Source organism: Euwallacea similis, chromosome 11 (assembly GCF_039881205.1).
Source record: "Euwallacea similis isolate ESF13 chromosome 11, ESF131.1, whole genome shotgun sequence".
Classification (NCBI taxonomy): Eukaryota; Metazoa; Arthropoda; class Insecta; order Coleoptera; family Curculionidae; genus Euwallacea; species Euwallacea similis.
Genome location: NC_089619.1, coordinates 1,224,089 through 1,242,223, shown reverse-complemented (window position 1 = coordinate 1,242,223; position 18,135 = coordinate 1,224,089). Strand labels below are relative to the sequence as shown.

At 32.6% G+C, this 18,135-nt stretch overlaps 1 protein-coding gene across 9 annotated transcripts in view; it reads right to left on the bottom strand.

Moving 5' to 3' along the window:
* Mp (Multiplexin) overlaps window positions 1-18,135 on the bottom strand; it is a 209,594-nt gene that overhangs the window by 110,475 nt on the left and 80,984 nt on the right. For 2 of the 9 annotated variants that reach the window (XM_066394771.1, XM_066394772.1), the window contains exon 1: window positions 12,504-12,816. The exons of the other annotated variants lie outside the window; for them this stretch is intronic. In XM_066394771.1, coding sequence (XP_066250868.1) covers window positions 12,504-12,647 — 144 coding nt within the window. In that variant the 5' untranslated portion in view covers window positions 12,648-12,816. Of the gene's footprint in view, window positions 1-12,503; window positions 12,817-18,135 lie in introns of those variants that run through there. 9 annotated transcript variants of the gene reach the window in all.

The following is an 18,135-nucleotide window of genomic DNA, read 5'->3' as shown; positions in this document are numbered from 1 at the left end:
GATAGACAAGTAAAACATTGGTACTGCTTTTTTAAATTAAAAATTGGAATTTCCGCAATGCGATTTACTTGATGTTTAAAACATACACAGGGTGTTTTTGTTATTTTGTTTTTCTGATTGAATTTAATTTTTTGAATAAAATAAGGAAAACAATTTTTTTCTTTAAATTTTTCTTATCAAACCCTAATAAAATTTAATATGTCTCTATGCACTATTAAATGTAGATTCCATAAAATAAGTCAGAAATAGAGGGTCATATTTGACAATCAAAAGTTGGACTGTTATGAGGCTGTTATGAGAAAAAAGCTCAAGGTCATCAAAAAATGACAAAAATTAGCCGTGCTTGTGTAATTTTTATTTGAAAAATTTTTTGATAGCAAATTATTCAAAAAGTTGTTGCCATTATTCAATGTACATATACGGACCCCGTAAGTGTAATAATTTACGGATTCAGCTTGGTTCAAAGGAATAAATTTAAAATTATTAAAGTATTTTTACTTTTGTCCAATGGTGTATGTAATACCCTTTTATGGCTTACAGGTTAAAGGGAAGTGATATCAACTGTACCATTTGCATCACTAGGTTTAACATATTAAACACTGCAGTATGAACCACTTGATCTAAGCCAGGGGTCCTCAAAATTTTTAGAGATAGGATCACACGTGAATATAATAACTAGGGGAGGATGGATATGAAGTTTTATACGAAAATAGCTTTAATCCATCAAAGACGGTGTTTTTAATTTTTGAAATTTTTCGGTATCAAATGGTATCATTATGCATAAAATACAACTAAATAAGTAAATAAATATTTGAAATTCAATATTTTCTTAGTAATTGCTTGTTGGCATTCCGCAACGTCAGCACTTAGTGGCAGCATCGAAAATTGAAATCAGAATATGAGAAAGTAGAACTGATTTTTTAATGCAACAGTGTATAATATTATAGTGTAATAAACATACTCTTTATAAATACGCATGTATTTTCGCAAAGTCCAACATCATAATTCATACATTTCGTACGCATTATGGAGCTACAGCTCGCCCAAATTAACATTGCAGGTGAGACAGTGCGCGTAATGACAGAGCAAACATTTGGCGAGAACTATTGCAGATGACCTTAAAATATTAAAAGTAAAGAGCGACATACAACCCAGAACAAAAGTGAAAAGTAAGGATGGTTTTATTTCGTCCTTTCTTGATGGGCCTTAATGGGCTCCACTTTTCCACTGCGCCAGATGTCTTTGCATAGGATGATACGTCGCACAAGATGGGATGAAATGCAGATGACCACAGAATAAAGCAGATGGCTGTATAATTCAAGTACTATTCAGGCACCTATTTAATATTTATTTATTTACAAAATTTCTATATAAATATATTACGTTCTATAAAAACACATTACGATTCTATAAAAAAATATAGAACTTCTATTTAACATATTTTATTACAATTAATTGTTGTTTAAGCTATTTTCAGACTCACTGCTATCATTTTCGTCACTGTAATTCTTATCATTATCGATATCTTCTCCTAAACATATAATTAATTGGTCTACGATAATATCTAAAGGTTGTGCGATATCTATTTATACAGGGTGTTTCCTAAATGTTAGGCAAAAATTTAGGGGGCTATTTTCTAAGTAGTTTTAAGAATTTTTTGTCCTTTGATGATTTTTGAAAAAATGTTTTTTTTCCTAGATACAAGGTGATAAATGTTTTTCATGAAATAAAAGCTACAATAATTGTTCAAAATGACTGCCGCAAGCTTGGATGCATGCTTCTATTCTTCTCGTTATTGACAGCCGAACTCTTTCAAAAATACTAGGACTGTTTTTTATTGAATTGCATCCATCAATTATGCGATTTCTCAAATCTTCCAGGTTTCCCACTGGATTAGTATAAACTAATGATTTTAAATGACCCCATAGGAAATAGTCCAGAGGGTTCAAGTCTAGGGATCTAGCTGGCCATAAGTGAGGTCCACCACAACCAATCCAACAATCTTCATATGTTTCCATTAAAAATTCACGAGCAATCCTACTAAAATGTGCTGGTGCTCCATCGTATATAAACTACATTACATTTCTGGTTGTCAATGGTACATCTTCAAGGAATTCAGGAAGTGACTTTGGAAACGTATTCAAATGAAATGACGTTTAACGTGTTCACTTGTGTTATTTTTAAGATTCACACTATCTTGCTACGCTTATTTTAGTTATTTTAATACAAAAGAAAAAATGTTATCAATAAACATTTATGGCCTTGTATCTAGGGAAGAAAGCATTTTTCTTAAAATCGTTAAAGGACAAAAGACATTTTAAAATTACTCAGAGAATAGTCCCCTAAATTTTTGCCTAACATTTAGGAAGCAGCCTGTATAAAACCTTTCCATTTTTTTTGCATGTTCACAACACGATATCCACTCATTAAATGTAAAGTTTTCAAAAAACTGATTACAATATTCTTCAACTTGTTTCAAACTAAAATTTACATTTCTTTCACTAACATACATATCGTTTCATTGCTGCCCGCACTAGTTCTATCGGATTAAGATCTGGATGATGTGGTTGTAACCTTAATATTGTATGTCCTTTTTCTGTCAAAAGTTCCTCAATTTTGTACGTTTTGTAACGAAGTTTATGAAGTTCAATCACATTATACAGTTCAATTTTTGTAATTTTGTCAATACAAGAAGTATTTTTATCTTGCAACCATTTCAATATTTCAACTTTCCTTGAACTCATAGTTGGTACTTTATTAGATTGAACATTATGGTATGGGGTATTATCGATGATAAGGACGCTTTTTGGAAGCAGATTAGAGATAAGTTTTTTTCCAGTCATTTTGTATAATTATTACAGTTCATGTCGTTATGATAATCTCCTGATTTCTGATTGGACCTAAATTTTAAATATATTTTTAGCACAAAACCATTTCTACCTCTTGCGTTGACAATAATTAATCGTTGCCTTTTAGGAATTATTTTATTTAGGCCTTCATTAGAATTATCGCCTCAAGCTTTCCTATGAATATGAGAAAAATATATGTAGGTTTTGTCTATATAAATAATAGGACGGTTTTTACTACGATACTGAATTATACTTATCAAATATTATACTAATCAAATCTCATCGTTTAAATGTCTGGCTTTTCCGTAATTTTCTGTTACTTTTCGTTTTTCGCCATCTAAACCCCATAAACCGTCTAATCTTTTTTAAAGTTTCACAACATCCTGAATAATTGTAATCTTCTTTAAACTTTTTATGGATACGGCTCAATGTTGGAACTTTCTTTTCTTGTAAGTAGAAATTTATAATGAGTCTTCTTAGCAGACCGACATCATATTTGTCTAGGGTCGATTTAGATTTCTTTCGTTCTCGCTTTTTGGAACTTAAAAACATAAAAGATTTTCTATTTTCTATGTTTCTCATTTCTTGGGAAATCTCTTGGATGGTTTGAAGACTCACATCAGTAATCGTAGCAACTCGTTCTTGAATCTTATCAAACGATTTCAGTGGTTTATTCTGCTCAGCTTCGCGTCTCATAAAATGCAACACATTTGCAACAACTTCGCGGGATTACCCATGCAATACTTTATGCTGAACTTTGGATTTAAAAATCTCTACATCATCCATTTTTTCCCCAAGTTAAGAGCTCTGTAATCGTCATACACATACACTAAAAATTCCGTAAATTTTTCCTCGGAGTGTACCGCACCCTTCGAGCCGCTTACCTATTTACTGCGCATCCAATGCTTTATCACTTCACCCACAAAGTCAATTTGGGCAAGCTATACAATTTTCACTGGCATACGGAATGTTTTTGTTCTGAAGGACAAGCACTAATAAATGGACTTGAACATCGAATCTGATATAATCAGACACTTTGCAAAATGATTTGCAACGAGACATGCATTTTGCAATGTATTTCTTCGCTTGAATCCCAATAAAACTTTTTACCAAGTAGGTAATGGTATCCTGTCAGTATAAGAATGCCCAAAAAACAACGAACCTCGTCGGTTCTTTGCGGGTTTGGCGAATTTTTAAAAAGTGCCTAATTTGGAGTTTCTGACTAAATGTATGAAATAATATTATTTTCAAAAAACACCTCAAACATCTCAATAGGTGGCAGAGCTGGATACATGTCATAATCAGTATTAGGAAGGTCGAAGGAAGATCTTAGGAAGCCTCCAATCATCCAATCAATATTCGCGCAATCAATATTTTTTACTGAGGTGAATTATTGATTTTCTTGTTGGTACTGATGACTTTTAAATTTTTCTATACTGGATTTATCTTCTTCGTTGCAAATGCAAGATTCTTACAAAACTTCAAATGAAGCAGGTGCCAAAATTTGGTTCGTCGATAAATTATCCACTTGGTTCCACTATTTTCATGTTCGGAGTCTTCATCAGTATTCTCGTCTAAATCGGGAGATTTTGAGTAGATGACAGCAATATTTAAATCATCTTCAAAAGTTTTTTAACGCGTTTCTTCGTGAGTAAAATCAGCATTATATGAAAAGAAATACTGGTGCCTTGGAGAACTGGCGTTGCCATATGGCAACACTCAATTTAGACTCACAAAAACTAAGTAAAAGTAATTTTCATTACCTTTGTAACCATTACCATTATAATTTCCTTTTAAAGTAATGTAATATTTTATCTGGCTCAATAAAATAACGTAGGCGAGGCATAAAATTGTATTTTTATTATTATATTTGCGAATACTTACATAAAATTCACATCCATTTTGATGAAATGAAAAGCATAATAAATGTTTTAGAAAATATCGCAAAAATATCACTAAAAAAACGATAACTAGAAGAAAGATAGGTACTACGTATTCCAGAACTACTGTTTCAAACATACGTATAACCTATCGGTAATGCTGAAAAATTCCCCAGTACAAGTCTTTGATAGGGTAATAAAATGACTTGCTGAATTTATTATTATTTATAAAAATATATAAAATTATCAAACAAAAAATACTAATAGATACAAATAAACACAAATATTTAATGCGAGTAGTGAACTTGTTTTGTAGATCTTCCAAATTTTATATTGTTACTATTTTATTTATATTTGTGCCGATTTAGAAGTACCACTAATCAAAAAAATCTTTAAAATGACTATCAGTCAGTATTAAACGGTTTTTTGATTTTATGTATTTCAATCTGAAAAAAGTGTGTTCACAAACGTACGTTGTTCCAAAAATAGAAATAATTTCTCTAGCAAAATTCCTAATATTGTTATAGTTTGTTATTATTATAGGTTTTTGGCAACAAAGAATAAAACTGAATTAAATTTAAATTTTTAAACAAAAAATTTAGAGTATTGTTAGATTGCAAATCTTTCAGTTCTAAATGAGTATTCGCATCAACCTCATTTGGATCTACTTCAATTGGATTTGGAAACAAATAAACATTTTTTCACAAAAATCTTTAAACCGCACATGTAGCTCGTTTTCTAACAATACAATTTTCTCAACACAACTTTGAGCTGAAAATGTAAATTTCTTTTGCATAATTTTCTGCAAATTTCCGTAAAACTGAAAATGTGGAAAATTATTTTGTTGCAACTGTGGCTTGAAAAGAACTAATTTTACAAGTTTTCGTTTTCCTTGTAAGTTTGCATTAAGGGCGTTAACATGTTCAGTTATGTCAGTTGAAAATGCTAGATCCCACAACCAGATGGGATCTGAAAGTTCTGGACCTGGCCTTAATTTTTCCATCATAAATATAGCAATTTCGTTTCATAACTAAAAGAAGCGTTTTAGCACTTTTCTGCGACTCAATCATCGTACTTTAGTGTGGTGTAACAAATCGCTATACTCAGGTTCAATATATTCAGGAAAACTGTCTATGATTAAGTTCAGCTTTTATCACAAAATTTACTGTTGAAACGACGATGGACATCGTGTGCATTGAATTAAGCATTTTTCCACATAAAGCCTATTGACAGATAATTTCAGATACGTTTTATATGGCATTAATATTTAATATAGTGAATAATGGTGAATTTTTTGAAGAGAAGTGTCAAGGGCCGGATTCGGCCCCCGGGCGTAGTTCGGCAACCCCTGATCTAGGTCATCACGTAATCAGTCACATCAACACTTGAACTTAGACTCGTGAATTCATCTATCATAAAATTATGTAATTCATTTTATTAATTGTTATTTGAATTAATGGCTGCATTCAACAGAGGTAACAGTTGAGCAATCGTTAGGGAACTATTTGGAATTCGGAACTGGGCTAAAGAAGATGTCGGGAAGAGCAGTTACTCGTGAAAGAAGCAGGTTCTACTGAAACGACCTTCTGCGTCATTTTTCTTCTATTTAGTGAATGCTTAGCTTAGATATTCTAATTTGAGAATTCGAATCCAGGCCGCTTTTTTAATATAAATATAATTGAATGATGGTAGATTATGCAAATGAGTAGTGGAGAATTTATTCTCGAAATGTATTATTCGGGATATAAATCAAATTGATTTAGGATGGGAATTATATTCAAAGGGACAGCGAAATTGGATTTTAGAATATTCATATGTAGTATATTATTTCTCATTCACATATCGACCCATGTTTTATCCCAGCTCGATATAAAATTAGGGACAGTTATGTTAAGGCTTTGTGCACAAATTTCCAAAACGGGCTTACGTGAAAAAGGGGATCGGCTCGAATTTAAATTGCAGAAAGTTTTAAGTTCGCGAATGAAACGCCCAACATGCGATTTAAATTAGTTCAACGTTTACGACTAAATAGTTGTTCAAATCATTCCAGATCCTCCCAGATTGTTGTTCTGCCACAATATACTCGATTCAAATCAACGCAGCCTCGGCGAAAGCCATTTCCTGGTCTGCATAATTCTGAGCTTTCGGATGTCAGTTTTAATTGCCAATTAAGTTATGGCTTTAGCAGGTTCGTCCAACATATTGACAGTGCCATTAGGAACCGATATTGGATCGGAGTGTGTAACTTTGCTTATGCCATAATACACTTTAGGCTGTGCGTTATTGGAGCTGAATTATTCGAATATTAGACAAGAATGTATTAGGTAGCTTCCTAAGTTTCAATTAAGAGTTTTAATTGTTGCAACACGGAGGCTCAAGCTGCTTAAGCAAGTTCTTGTGGTAACGTTATTATCAAAGGAGAGACGTCTTTATATAAATACCAGCATTTAGGTTAGTTTAGTACGTTGCCTCAAAACTTGGAATTAAAACTCGCAAAGTAAGTCGGAGTGCTTAGTTTACAACCGCCACTATTTCACGTAATCAAAATTAAATGCTCAGAAGTTTCCTGGAAATATTTCTACGAAACTTATTCAGTGGATACAGCCTTAGGTATTAGGATGGGGCGGGGGGATCCGTATTGGAGTTTCTTATCCGTCTGGAGTTCCTACTTAATTAAAAGTGATTTGCTGGTTCTGGCTTAAAGAGTTTTTCTACGAGTAGTAAGCTCATTTAGGAGTTTATTAGATAAGAGCTTTTGGGGATACTACTGAGATATGCAAATATCAAAAATTTCTAGAGCATCTTTAAGCCCCATCTCAATTCTCTCGATATAAGTGGCCACATTTTACACATAGAAGTAATATTATACAGGGTGGTTCCTTCTGTTTAGACCGCTACTGACAAATTTCTAATCAAACACCTTATATATAGGTACCATCATATACAGTGTATCTCAGATAAGGGCTAATAGCATAGGGGTATCGGAAACGGTAATAAATACAAAATTCGTTTAAATTAGGACAAAGTTGTGCAATTTAAAGCAAATTAATAATGTGTTTTCATACCGGCTAAATTTCGAGTTATTACGAAAATATCCTGAAAAGCACGAATTTGCCGGGTTTTTTTGCAAATAAGTTTTATACTGTTACAGTTAGAGGAATGAAAGTTTTACATTATTAAGGCATTTTTTTGAGAACTTCTTAGGAGTGTTACCAGCTTTCTTGTTAAGTCCTTACTTTTGGAGATAAATTGCAAAATTTTTTATTTTCATATGGGCTCAATATCGAATATTTACATTTATAACATTGTCAAAAAAGTCCTTTTTCAGCCAAGTGTTACATTTGGTATTTTTTCAGAAACTCTATGAGATAGAGTCATTAAAAAATTTTGTGATAAGTTGACTATGATTTTGACTTATAGCAATGACACATAATAAATAAATGACTGCTATTGAACCGTCGAAAATACTTTAAAGTTGTAAAACCTTAAATTTGTTTAACGTGTGCATAATTATATTTATTTATGCGTATTCTTGAAATCAGCATAAAATAAGAAAAAAATTAATTAAATTATGTTTTTAATAACAATAATGCGGCTATATATGGAATGAATAGAAGTTTTAAATTATAACAAATGTTCAAATAAACCACTATAATTTTCCAAACACAAATATGCTCTTTTCACCGTCGAATCTAAAACATTGTTTGGCATTTCTGGGGTAATCGTATTGAATGTCTTATACATATTTGTAGTTATTTTTCGTTTTTAAACTTTTAACTGTGCATTTTGTTATTTATGTAATCCCAAAGGAAAAAATCCAACGGAGTTATATCTGAAGATCGCACTGGCCACAAAACGTTATTGTGAGTTGCAATAGATCTTCGTGGAAGTTAGTTATTTTCATAGCATTTATTTACTTATTGCGTACCATTGCTATAAGTCAAAATCATAGCCAACTTATCAAAAAATGTTTTAATGCCTCTAATTTATAGAGATTTTGAGAAAAATACTAAATGGAATATATGGCTGAAAAAGGAATTTTATGACGATTTTAAAAATGTAAATATTCGATATTGCTCTTATGTGGAAATCAAAAGTTTAATAATTTATCTAGAAAAATAAGGAATTGATAAAAAAACTGATAACACTGCTAAAAAGTTCTCAAAAAAGTGTGTTAATAATGTAGAACTTTCATTTCTTTAACTGTAACCGTATAAGAGTTATTTGCAAAAATCAAAACCGCTAAATTCGTTGTTTTTCGGATATTTTCGTAATCATTCGGAATTTAACCGATATAAAAACAAATTATTAATTTATTTTTATATAACCTTATTCCTAATTTTAGCGATTTTTTTATCTATTACAATTTCCGAGATCTTCATTCTGTTCATCCTTATCTGGCGCAGACTGTATAATGGAATAATAGCAGTAACTTTTTATGTAATTTTTCTATTAAAAAATGTTTCAAATAAAAGCTAATTTCTGGTCACTTTTTGATAGATGAAATGATATGATAAAAAGATTATTTAAAAAGTTATTGCCGTTATTGTATACACATGACGGATTATGCATATTATGCTACAGGTAGATAGATTTAGAAAAAATTTAATTTTTTTTTTGTTTACTTTGTTTTATCAACTTAACATGCGCTATTTCTACCATCGTAAGCTAAATATTGATGGACTCTGGATTCACATGTCAAAAGAAGCAGAATATGGGGGGGGCCTCACAAGCACACATACTATTTCATATACTACTGGTGGTCCTCATCGTCGTGAATGTGTTGAATGTTTTTAATTCGTCTTTTTACTTCCTGTTTTTTCAAACACAATTTTAAATTGTATTATTCAAATGGTCTTGCTGATGGCTTTAAATATTGAAGCCGAAACATCTACGCAGAAACCAATCTCGTCTCTGTTGAAAAAATCCGATGCTAATCGTGGAAAACTTCGATTTGCAAGAAAAAATGTTTTCGCTGCATGGAAATGGAAAACTTTCAGTTTTACAGTTTCTTGTTCCTGAAATCTATTAATTAAAAGTTTCGAACGACGTGCGATTGTACAGAGCCAGTTTCTTTTACTGGTAGTTTGAAAACAAAAAGAAGAAAAATCCCGCACAAAGTTCTGCAAATCGTTATGTGAAATTCGTTTCTCTACAGTTTTATCCATTTAATAATATTTTTTCCTCCGACTTTTTTTACATTGATTTATTTCACACAACCATAAGTATATGTTTGGGGAAATATTAGAGGATTTGAATAGTTATCTGTAAATAGACTCGGTTACGATTTCACACAATGCCGCTAGCAAAGCTTCATCCAATTTCACACAACACCAGCGGTCCTCAAAAGATGTCTCTCATGGCAACACAGAACCGGTTACTCGAACTAGCTCTCTCTTTATGACCAACTTGGCGAAAACAATTAATACCCACCGAACGAGTTTCACGTTCCGGATTTAGTGCTGCAACTGGAAACTAAACTAGTGTGTCTGATACTACTTGTAAATACCATTGCCGCACAGCTTCTGGAGAAATCCAGGAAATTATTTCGAAATTTAATGGTGGCACAAGTAATTTTCAGCCATCTAAATTGGCTCGTGTTTTACCTCGAAAAGTGGATTTTAATTAAAGGGAATTTCAGACAATACACCGGCAGTATGATCAGGTGGTTTGTGAAATAGATAGCAATTCGGGCTGATATTGAGTATAGAACATGTATATGTCCATTATTACGTTATTCCTGCATCGGTATACCTGAGGATTATTTTCACAGTGCAGTAGAATACGGTTTTTAGTTAGTTGAAGATTTGCAAATTTTGGCTTGTTGTTATACCGCTTTTGACTGATTGAGGGCATGGCACTGCAAATCCGAATTCCACGTTGCCGGAAACCATGATTTTGAGAAGTAACACAAAAATTCGTAATTTCTTCCTGTCTGAAGAAATGGACAGTGTTCTCGTTTCGCATTTCTAGCATTTGGACAATTAGGACTACTAGTGTTTAAAAAAAAATGCGGTTTTGGAGCCACGCTTCGCATCATCGCCAAAGTACTAAATTTGAACTACGGGATTATATAATTCCATCTCGCTTACATTTGATCAAAATATCAATATCACAAATTACGCTGTGTTAATGGAAACTAAATGTTTAACAACGAAACCAAGTTATTGAGTTCTTCGCAAAGTGCTGTTATTGTCCAATACACAATACATACACAATGCAGTTTCTATATAAAAGCTATTGACTAGAAGGCACAATATTGAGCTTCCAGATGTCAATTAAATTGTCAATTAAGGATTGCCCCAAGTTTATCGCCCACATTGACAGGGCCGAGGCGAGTTGATATTAAATTCGTCCAAAATCTATTATTTCGAATGGTTGGAATACAGAATACTAAATAAATATATCGCGAATGTATTTCTGTTCTACACAGGTCGTTTCCAAAAATGTGGGCAATATTCCGGATATGAAAAATTCTTGTCAAAAAATTGTACTTATGCTTATAAATTATTTTCTAAAAACTTACCCTCACGGAAATGTAGCTTTTCAAAATTTTGCAGCAAAAATGGTATTTTCAAAATAACTTTTCTTCCATTTTATGAAATTTAATGAATTTATTTCAAAGTATAAATTTATTTTTAACAATTTTAACATAAAATGTTGTCTATTTTGGTATCTAGGCGTTAGAATAAAAAAATACACGCAAAATTTCATTACCTTTGTAAAATAAGGTCTTTGACAAAATGGTGCTTTTCTGGAAAACTGTTCGGTTTACCTACATCCACCAACAGTACATTTCTTTTCTTAGGTCCACTGGAAATCCAATAAACCACATACCGGTTAAAAAAATTCAAGACCTTAAAAGATTAGGGATAAAAAAGTTGAAGAGATGTGGGAAGAAGCGTTTAGGTCCCATCTTATTAACCTTGGTACGATACACAAGTGACCTAAAATTCATTAAATTTCCTTAAATGGAAGAAAAGTTATTTAGAAAATGCCATTTCTGTTATCAAATTTGGAAGAACTATATTTCCGTAAGAGTAAGCGTTTGACAAACAATTTATAAGTATAAGTTCAATATTTTGACAATAATTTTTAATTTCCAGGATATTCCTGTATTTTTGGAAACACCTTGTATAAGGAATGTGCTCATATTTTTACGTCTAATGGTGAGTCAAAACGGTAACTACCGGCACGAGAAGCAGAAATTGCGGGCACGTAACTAACGAAGATGAATCTGAAGGATATGGAAATATCTGTGCCAAAAAACAGTACGGTAAAGGGAGATAAGTGGTGGTGATAATATTGAATTGGAATTTCCAAGCGAAACAAAAAAGGGACCTGTTATCGAATAAAATCAAGTTTGCACTTTGATTTGAGCGGGTGTCAGGGGGCACTTGCCCAGTTGACTGGATCAAGTAATGCTTTACCAGCGCCCAACAAAGATCTCTGAGACCTCTCTAGCTTTAAGGGGTGGTTTGATACAATTTTTCACACACCGCTAGAGCTAATTTTGACCTTTGAGTTTCAGAAGCTTTTGTTTTGGGCAGAACAGCAAAATTAAGTCTCAATTCTACAGGTTAGTTAAAACCTGAAAAGAAGATTAGTTTGCTATGCTTATGCATTAAACAGTTTCATTATCAATATTCATCATTAATAAACTTGTTCGTTAAGTAACTATAACGGATACATTATATAAGGAATACATGTTTCGTTGTTTGTTCTACTAAATCTGCATAAACAAACTGAACTAGAATACGGTTATTAAACTTACCTGAAGTCGAGCAGGCATAGGTTCAGTGAAAACAGGACTAAACCAGCCAGCCAAAGACCCAACAGTCAATGCTCCAGCAAGAACTAACACTGTGAAGCAGAGGGCAACCAAAAGCCGGCTCTGGCTAGATAGTACCATCGCCATTTTGTCAAAATTTTAGAGACAAGATTCGCACTCAAGATCACATTTTCCACGGAGCTTACAGTTACATTTTGCAATTAACATTTCACATACAGAGTTCACGTTCACTTTATAGTTTTATTCTTAAGTGTTTTGTTGTGGGTGAACAACATTGTAGACTTCTTTACAAAGCCTGGAAAGGTTTTGTCGTTTTATGGCCAGACAAGAAAATTATATCCTATCGAGATCTAGAAAAAGTACACTGGTCATTACGCGTTCCTAAGCTTTATCTCTTTAAGCTATGTTCCCTGGGGGCTAAATTATTGACTGCACGTTAACTTTACCGGGAGTATAGCTTGGATAGAAAGAAACCATTGGGAAGCCTCGATTTCCCAGTTACATGAATGTTTTGATACCAGAAACAAGTCATGGCAATACCTGATTTTCTTTAGAAAATCGTTGGCATAGAAGTTTCGTTATTTATTAAGTAGGGTGATGAAGAACCTGGTTAGTCCAGATAAAGGACAAACATTTTTTTTTCACGACTCCTCACTATGAAAGTAAGTTTTTCTATTATCGTTATAAAAAATAGAAATTTTCTCCTTCATATGAGGCAAAAAAACTGCATTTTTGCTCTCTAGGGCGGAAAGAACTTTTATTTCTCAGGGAGCAAAAGCACATGGGAGGAAATTGCTACTTTCACTACTACTGTAAGTAACAATTGCTTCTTTTTTTGGTAAAAAAGAACAATAGTGGTTGCCCACTGTAGCCTTGCCAGTTTTATTTACTCCAGGATCTCCTCGATTATCCTGGATATCTAAAGAGTGATTTCTGCACATTAAATTCGTGACCCCACTGACATTTTGATCTCTATATGAAATGTTAAAAAGTTGGCTCTAAATTATTATTTTCTGGCAGCTCTCCCTCGGACACAATCTCTACAAACACACCCACCACACTAGCTTTACTACAGTTTTTAGCTGAAAATGATATGCCGCTGACAGTTTAATCCGGCATGATTCATTACCTCGGTTAATTCCCCAGTTTTTCAAACAAATATTTAAAATTTAGAGCACAAAAATCCCTTCCGATGGTATATTTTTAGAAAAAATTAAATATTTACAGGTATCGATTTAGAATGCTCATAGGACGGCCATAAACTCGTTTCCTCCAGCACTTTAGCTTCCGATAGCTTATTTATTGCAGCAGATTTCGTAAATACTCAAAAAGCGATAAAACTGAACGTGAAAATTAGATCTATTTGTTATGGGAAAGTTGACCTTTTATTCTTTTAGTCTGGATCGGAATTTTAGTTCGAGAAAAAATGCCCTTAAATTCAATTTCCCGGTGAAAACTCCAATTACCTCAAAGAAGCTTTCTTTAGGAGCCAATCAGAAGCCGTATTTGCTTTCAGCTGGAAAAACCTCCAAGTTCAAGTTAATTGAAGTTGTAAAACCGTGCATTCTCCTAACAAGGTTTCGGTAATTCTGAAAATATTTCGCAATAATCATATGAAACGCGGCTTAAAAGTTCGCACGGATCTCTTCAAAGTTTTAATACTTTTCCAGGCTTCCCTGATATTCTCCAATTTCTTGGTTCGTGACTTCACTGGTCATTATTGCCCCGCAACTTTCCTCAAGGTTTCTTAACCAACTTTTGGTTTAATCGTATGAGAGATCGGCACCAACAAATAAACGTTGATGTTTTCGTAATGTCGCAGTCTGGTTTCATTTTTAGTCTTTTTTAGTTCGCAATGCAGGGCAATTTAGGGCAAATTACCTTGAGATTGAAATCGGTTTTAAATCGGGTTGGGTTGCGGAAGAAAACCGTTCAGTGCTTGTGCAAACTTGGTAGTGTTTGAAGAAAATTCTTGAATTTATATCCCGCTTAAGGGGGAGCAATTAGCAAAAGAAAAGCTCAAAGAGTTTTCTTTACAGACTGAATGCCTTTTTTTAACTTCTCGTTTTATGTTAACTTTTATTGGCTTTGGCTCTCTTTCCTCCAGAACCAATATCACCAAGCCCACAGTCAGTGATGACCCATAGAAACAGTCACGAAACGAATCTATTATACCACATTCAATGACAAGCACAAATATGGTATGGTGCAGGGGTCACCAAACTATGGCCCGCAGGCCAAAGCCGGCCCTTGACACTTGCCCATGTGACCCGTGACCGCATGAACAAAAATAATTCACGAATATTCACTATGTTAAATATTAATGCCACAAACAGAGTACAGAAAAGTTTTAAATAATGTATTAGTGTTTTATCAAATTGTAAAATGTATTATTATTGAGAGATTACTAAAAATTACAAAATTCGGGAATTTATTAAGTTGCTATCAAAGCTATCAGCAACATGCATTGAAATAGTTAACTCGCTTTGTTAACAATATATTCACGTGTGTGTTGTGTATATACAAAATTTCTTTATCCGTTACTTTTATCTATTTAAAAATATTATCAAAGAAAAGAAAAGTAGACAATGAATGTCGAGTTTTTAAGGAACAATAGACAATGAAATATTTTTTCCATCAGGGTACAGACAACAATTTTTGTCTTATGTTCGACGAAACTGTAGCAATTTTCAAAGAATACAATTTGAAGAGACGTTATGTTAGTAAACATGATGAAAAATATGAAAAGTTTCAAGGAGAATTATCTGAAACATTGTAAAATATCTCAGAAATAGTTTGTCAAGCTAACAAAATGTGTTTTTTTTTTTAATTAAAAACTAAAAGGGAGCCGGGGTTAAAGTCAATTAACATATCGCAACAATTATTGCTGAAGTTCTGTGAGTTACGAAGTAAAATTGATATACAGGGTGTTGTTTAAGTACGTGGCCAAATCTTAAGAGATTATTCTTTGGGTGATTCTAAGACGAAAATTTTATGTAAATATAGGTCCTCTAATGCTTTGTTTTCAAGATACAGGGGGTCAAACTTTTCTTAAGAAATCGTTTTTTCGTAAAAATCTTAATAATTCTTTAGCTGATTTTGTTGAAATTTGGCAGTGTTATTTATGGTTATTATTGTTATTTATGCACCATTAACTTTTTAAAAACTTTTATATATAATATTTTTTAAGCAACTAAAAATACAACTTGATGCGAAAAAAATCAAGAGATAAAAAGTTGTATGTGTGTGTGTGATTTCTTAAGAAAAATTTGACATCCTGTATCTTGAAGACGAGGCATTACCGGACCTAGGTTTATATAAATTTTTCGCCTTAAAATCACTTAAAGAGTCACTCCTTAAGGTTTGGTCACGTACTTAAATAACACACTGTACTTGTGAGGGAAAAATTAAGGCCAACTCCAGAACTTTTAGATTCCATATGGTTGCGGGATCTAGTATTTTCGACTGACATAACTGAATATCTTAATTCCCTTAATGTAAATTTTCAAGGAAAAGGGAAACTTGTACAAGACCTTTTTTCCGTGTTAAATCATTTCAAAGAAAATTTATTCTTTTCAAACAATAGTTGCAAATAAAATGATTTTTCACATTTTCAGTCTTGCGAAAATTTGCAGAAAATTATTAAATTATTTTTGTATAAAATTTAAAATCTGCCCCCCATACTTTTAAATATTCACATGTGGTCTTATCTCTAAAAAGTTTGGGGACCCCTGATATAGTGAATACACGTGCGTCAATTTTAGACATTGACATCTGTCACTTTGACTGGCGAGAGGAAGTTTTTTTCATAAGAAAAACCCCTTTAAAAACACCCTGCATTTTTTTACATCGAATACGCTGATCGAGCAGTTTCCATTAATACTTCTGATGACATTTAAACTCACTAAAAGAAGCATCAATCAAACATAGTCTATTGGCCGCCTTGAAAACTTCCCTAATATATATTTTATCCCCAAATTGAACTTACGAGCACATATAACCGGAAACTCGATTTAAAATTTAAAGAGCCTTCAATATACGTAATGGTCGAACGTCTGACTTTGAAGAAAATTTAATAAAAGGGCACCATATAGATTCAATGACAGTCTACAACGTCTTATCAAAATCTGAAATCGATGTTTCATTGTGCGGTCTTTTAGGAACGGATTCTCCGGCTTCTCTTATAATATCCCGTATCCAACGTATTACAGTATTGTGGTAATTGATGGAAATTTACTTCATTTCAACATAGAAACGTTCAGAATTTAAAAGAAAGATCTACATCATGAATAACTGCTTTGCTGACCATGCTCTGCATGGCTTAGTAGCAATGAATACTAAGTTGCTAGCGTTTCTTTAGGCTTAGAATTCGTTCTCATAAATTAGAATTTTCATCAGAGAGGTTTGCAGATCAAGTTAACTCCCTAATTCAGTTTGATTAGAGCTGCGACGTAAAATACCTGCTTTCAGTAAAAATTTGCGATATAATCTCATAATCTGCATTGGGTTTTTAAATGGGTATGAGATTTATCGTGTTTATCCAGGACTAGCTGCAAGGATGTTTCTCGTTTGAACAGATTCAATTAAATATGATAGATAACCATCAATGTCTTAAATATACAGTGTAGCCTATAAAGTCCGCGTTATATGAGAAATTCTTTTACTTACGAATTTGGGTAAATTTTGACTTTGCCTTTGGATTGTGCTTCAGAAATGATGAAAAATGACTTTAAATCGAAAAAAAATGACCTTCTATAACTGTCAAATTGTAATTTTTTTTCCAAAAACATTCAAAATCCACCATTATTTCTTAAAATTTTGAAAAATCTACTTATTTTCTGCCTATATGCCAATTTTCAACTTCCTCGGACGACTTTCATTTAAAAACAATTTTTCGTATTCCTGCATTTCTGAAGTATTCAAATCAGTTAGCAAGCTTGTAAGAATAATTACAGTATATCAAAGTAATTGTCTGAATGAGTATTCATTAGTTAAAGTTATAATAAATTCATCTTTTGAAAGAAAATGTAAAATTCATTAAAGACGCTACGTATGCCTTGATGCAAAGTTGATTTAGTTTATAAAGAAAATATTCAGGTTACTTTATTCCAGTATTTTTGTAAAGTTTATTGATGCAGAATTAGATATAAACAAATATAAGCGTAAAGTGGCTACATTATATATTATATCTCTATTGTGTATCCTTTTCCAAACACATATAATTTATAAGCCGAAGCGAACTTCAAAACCTATAAGAGGGCCATGAAAACATTTGAACGAAAGTTACCGGGGAAACCATTTTTCTATGTCAATAAATTATCAATTTCAAGTAGTATAGTAGTATAAGTATCAAGTTTTCAAATTATCGTAAGCTATATGCTATCTTTCAAGAAAAAGTTAAAATTGTGTTCATTTGTGGACAAAAAATACATCATCGAGAAGTAGTTGCTATCTTTAATGCTTATCATCAAAGAAGAAATATTCACCAATCAACGGTCACTAGGATAATAGCTCCTTTTAAGTTTAAGTTTAATTGGGTCAGTAGGTAATTATTTCATAAAGTCTCGTAAGCGACCACAATACATTGAAGATGCTGAATTACAAGTATATCTGG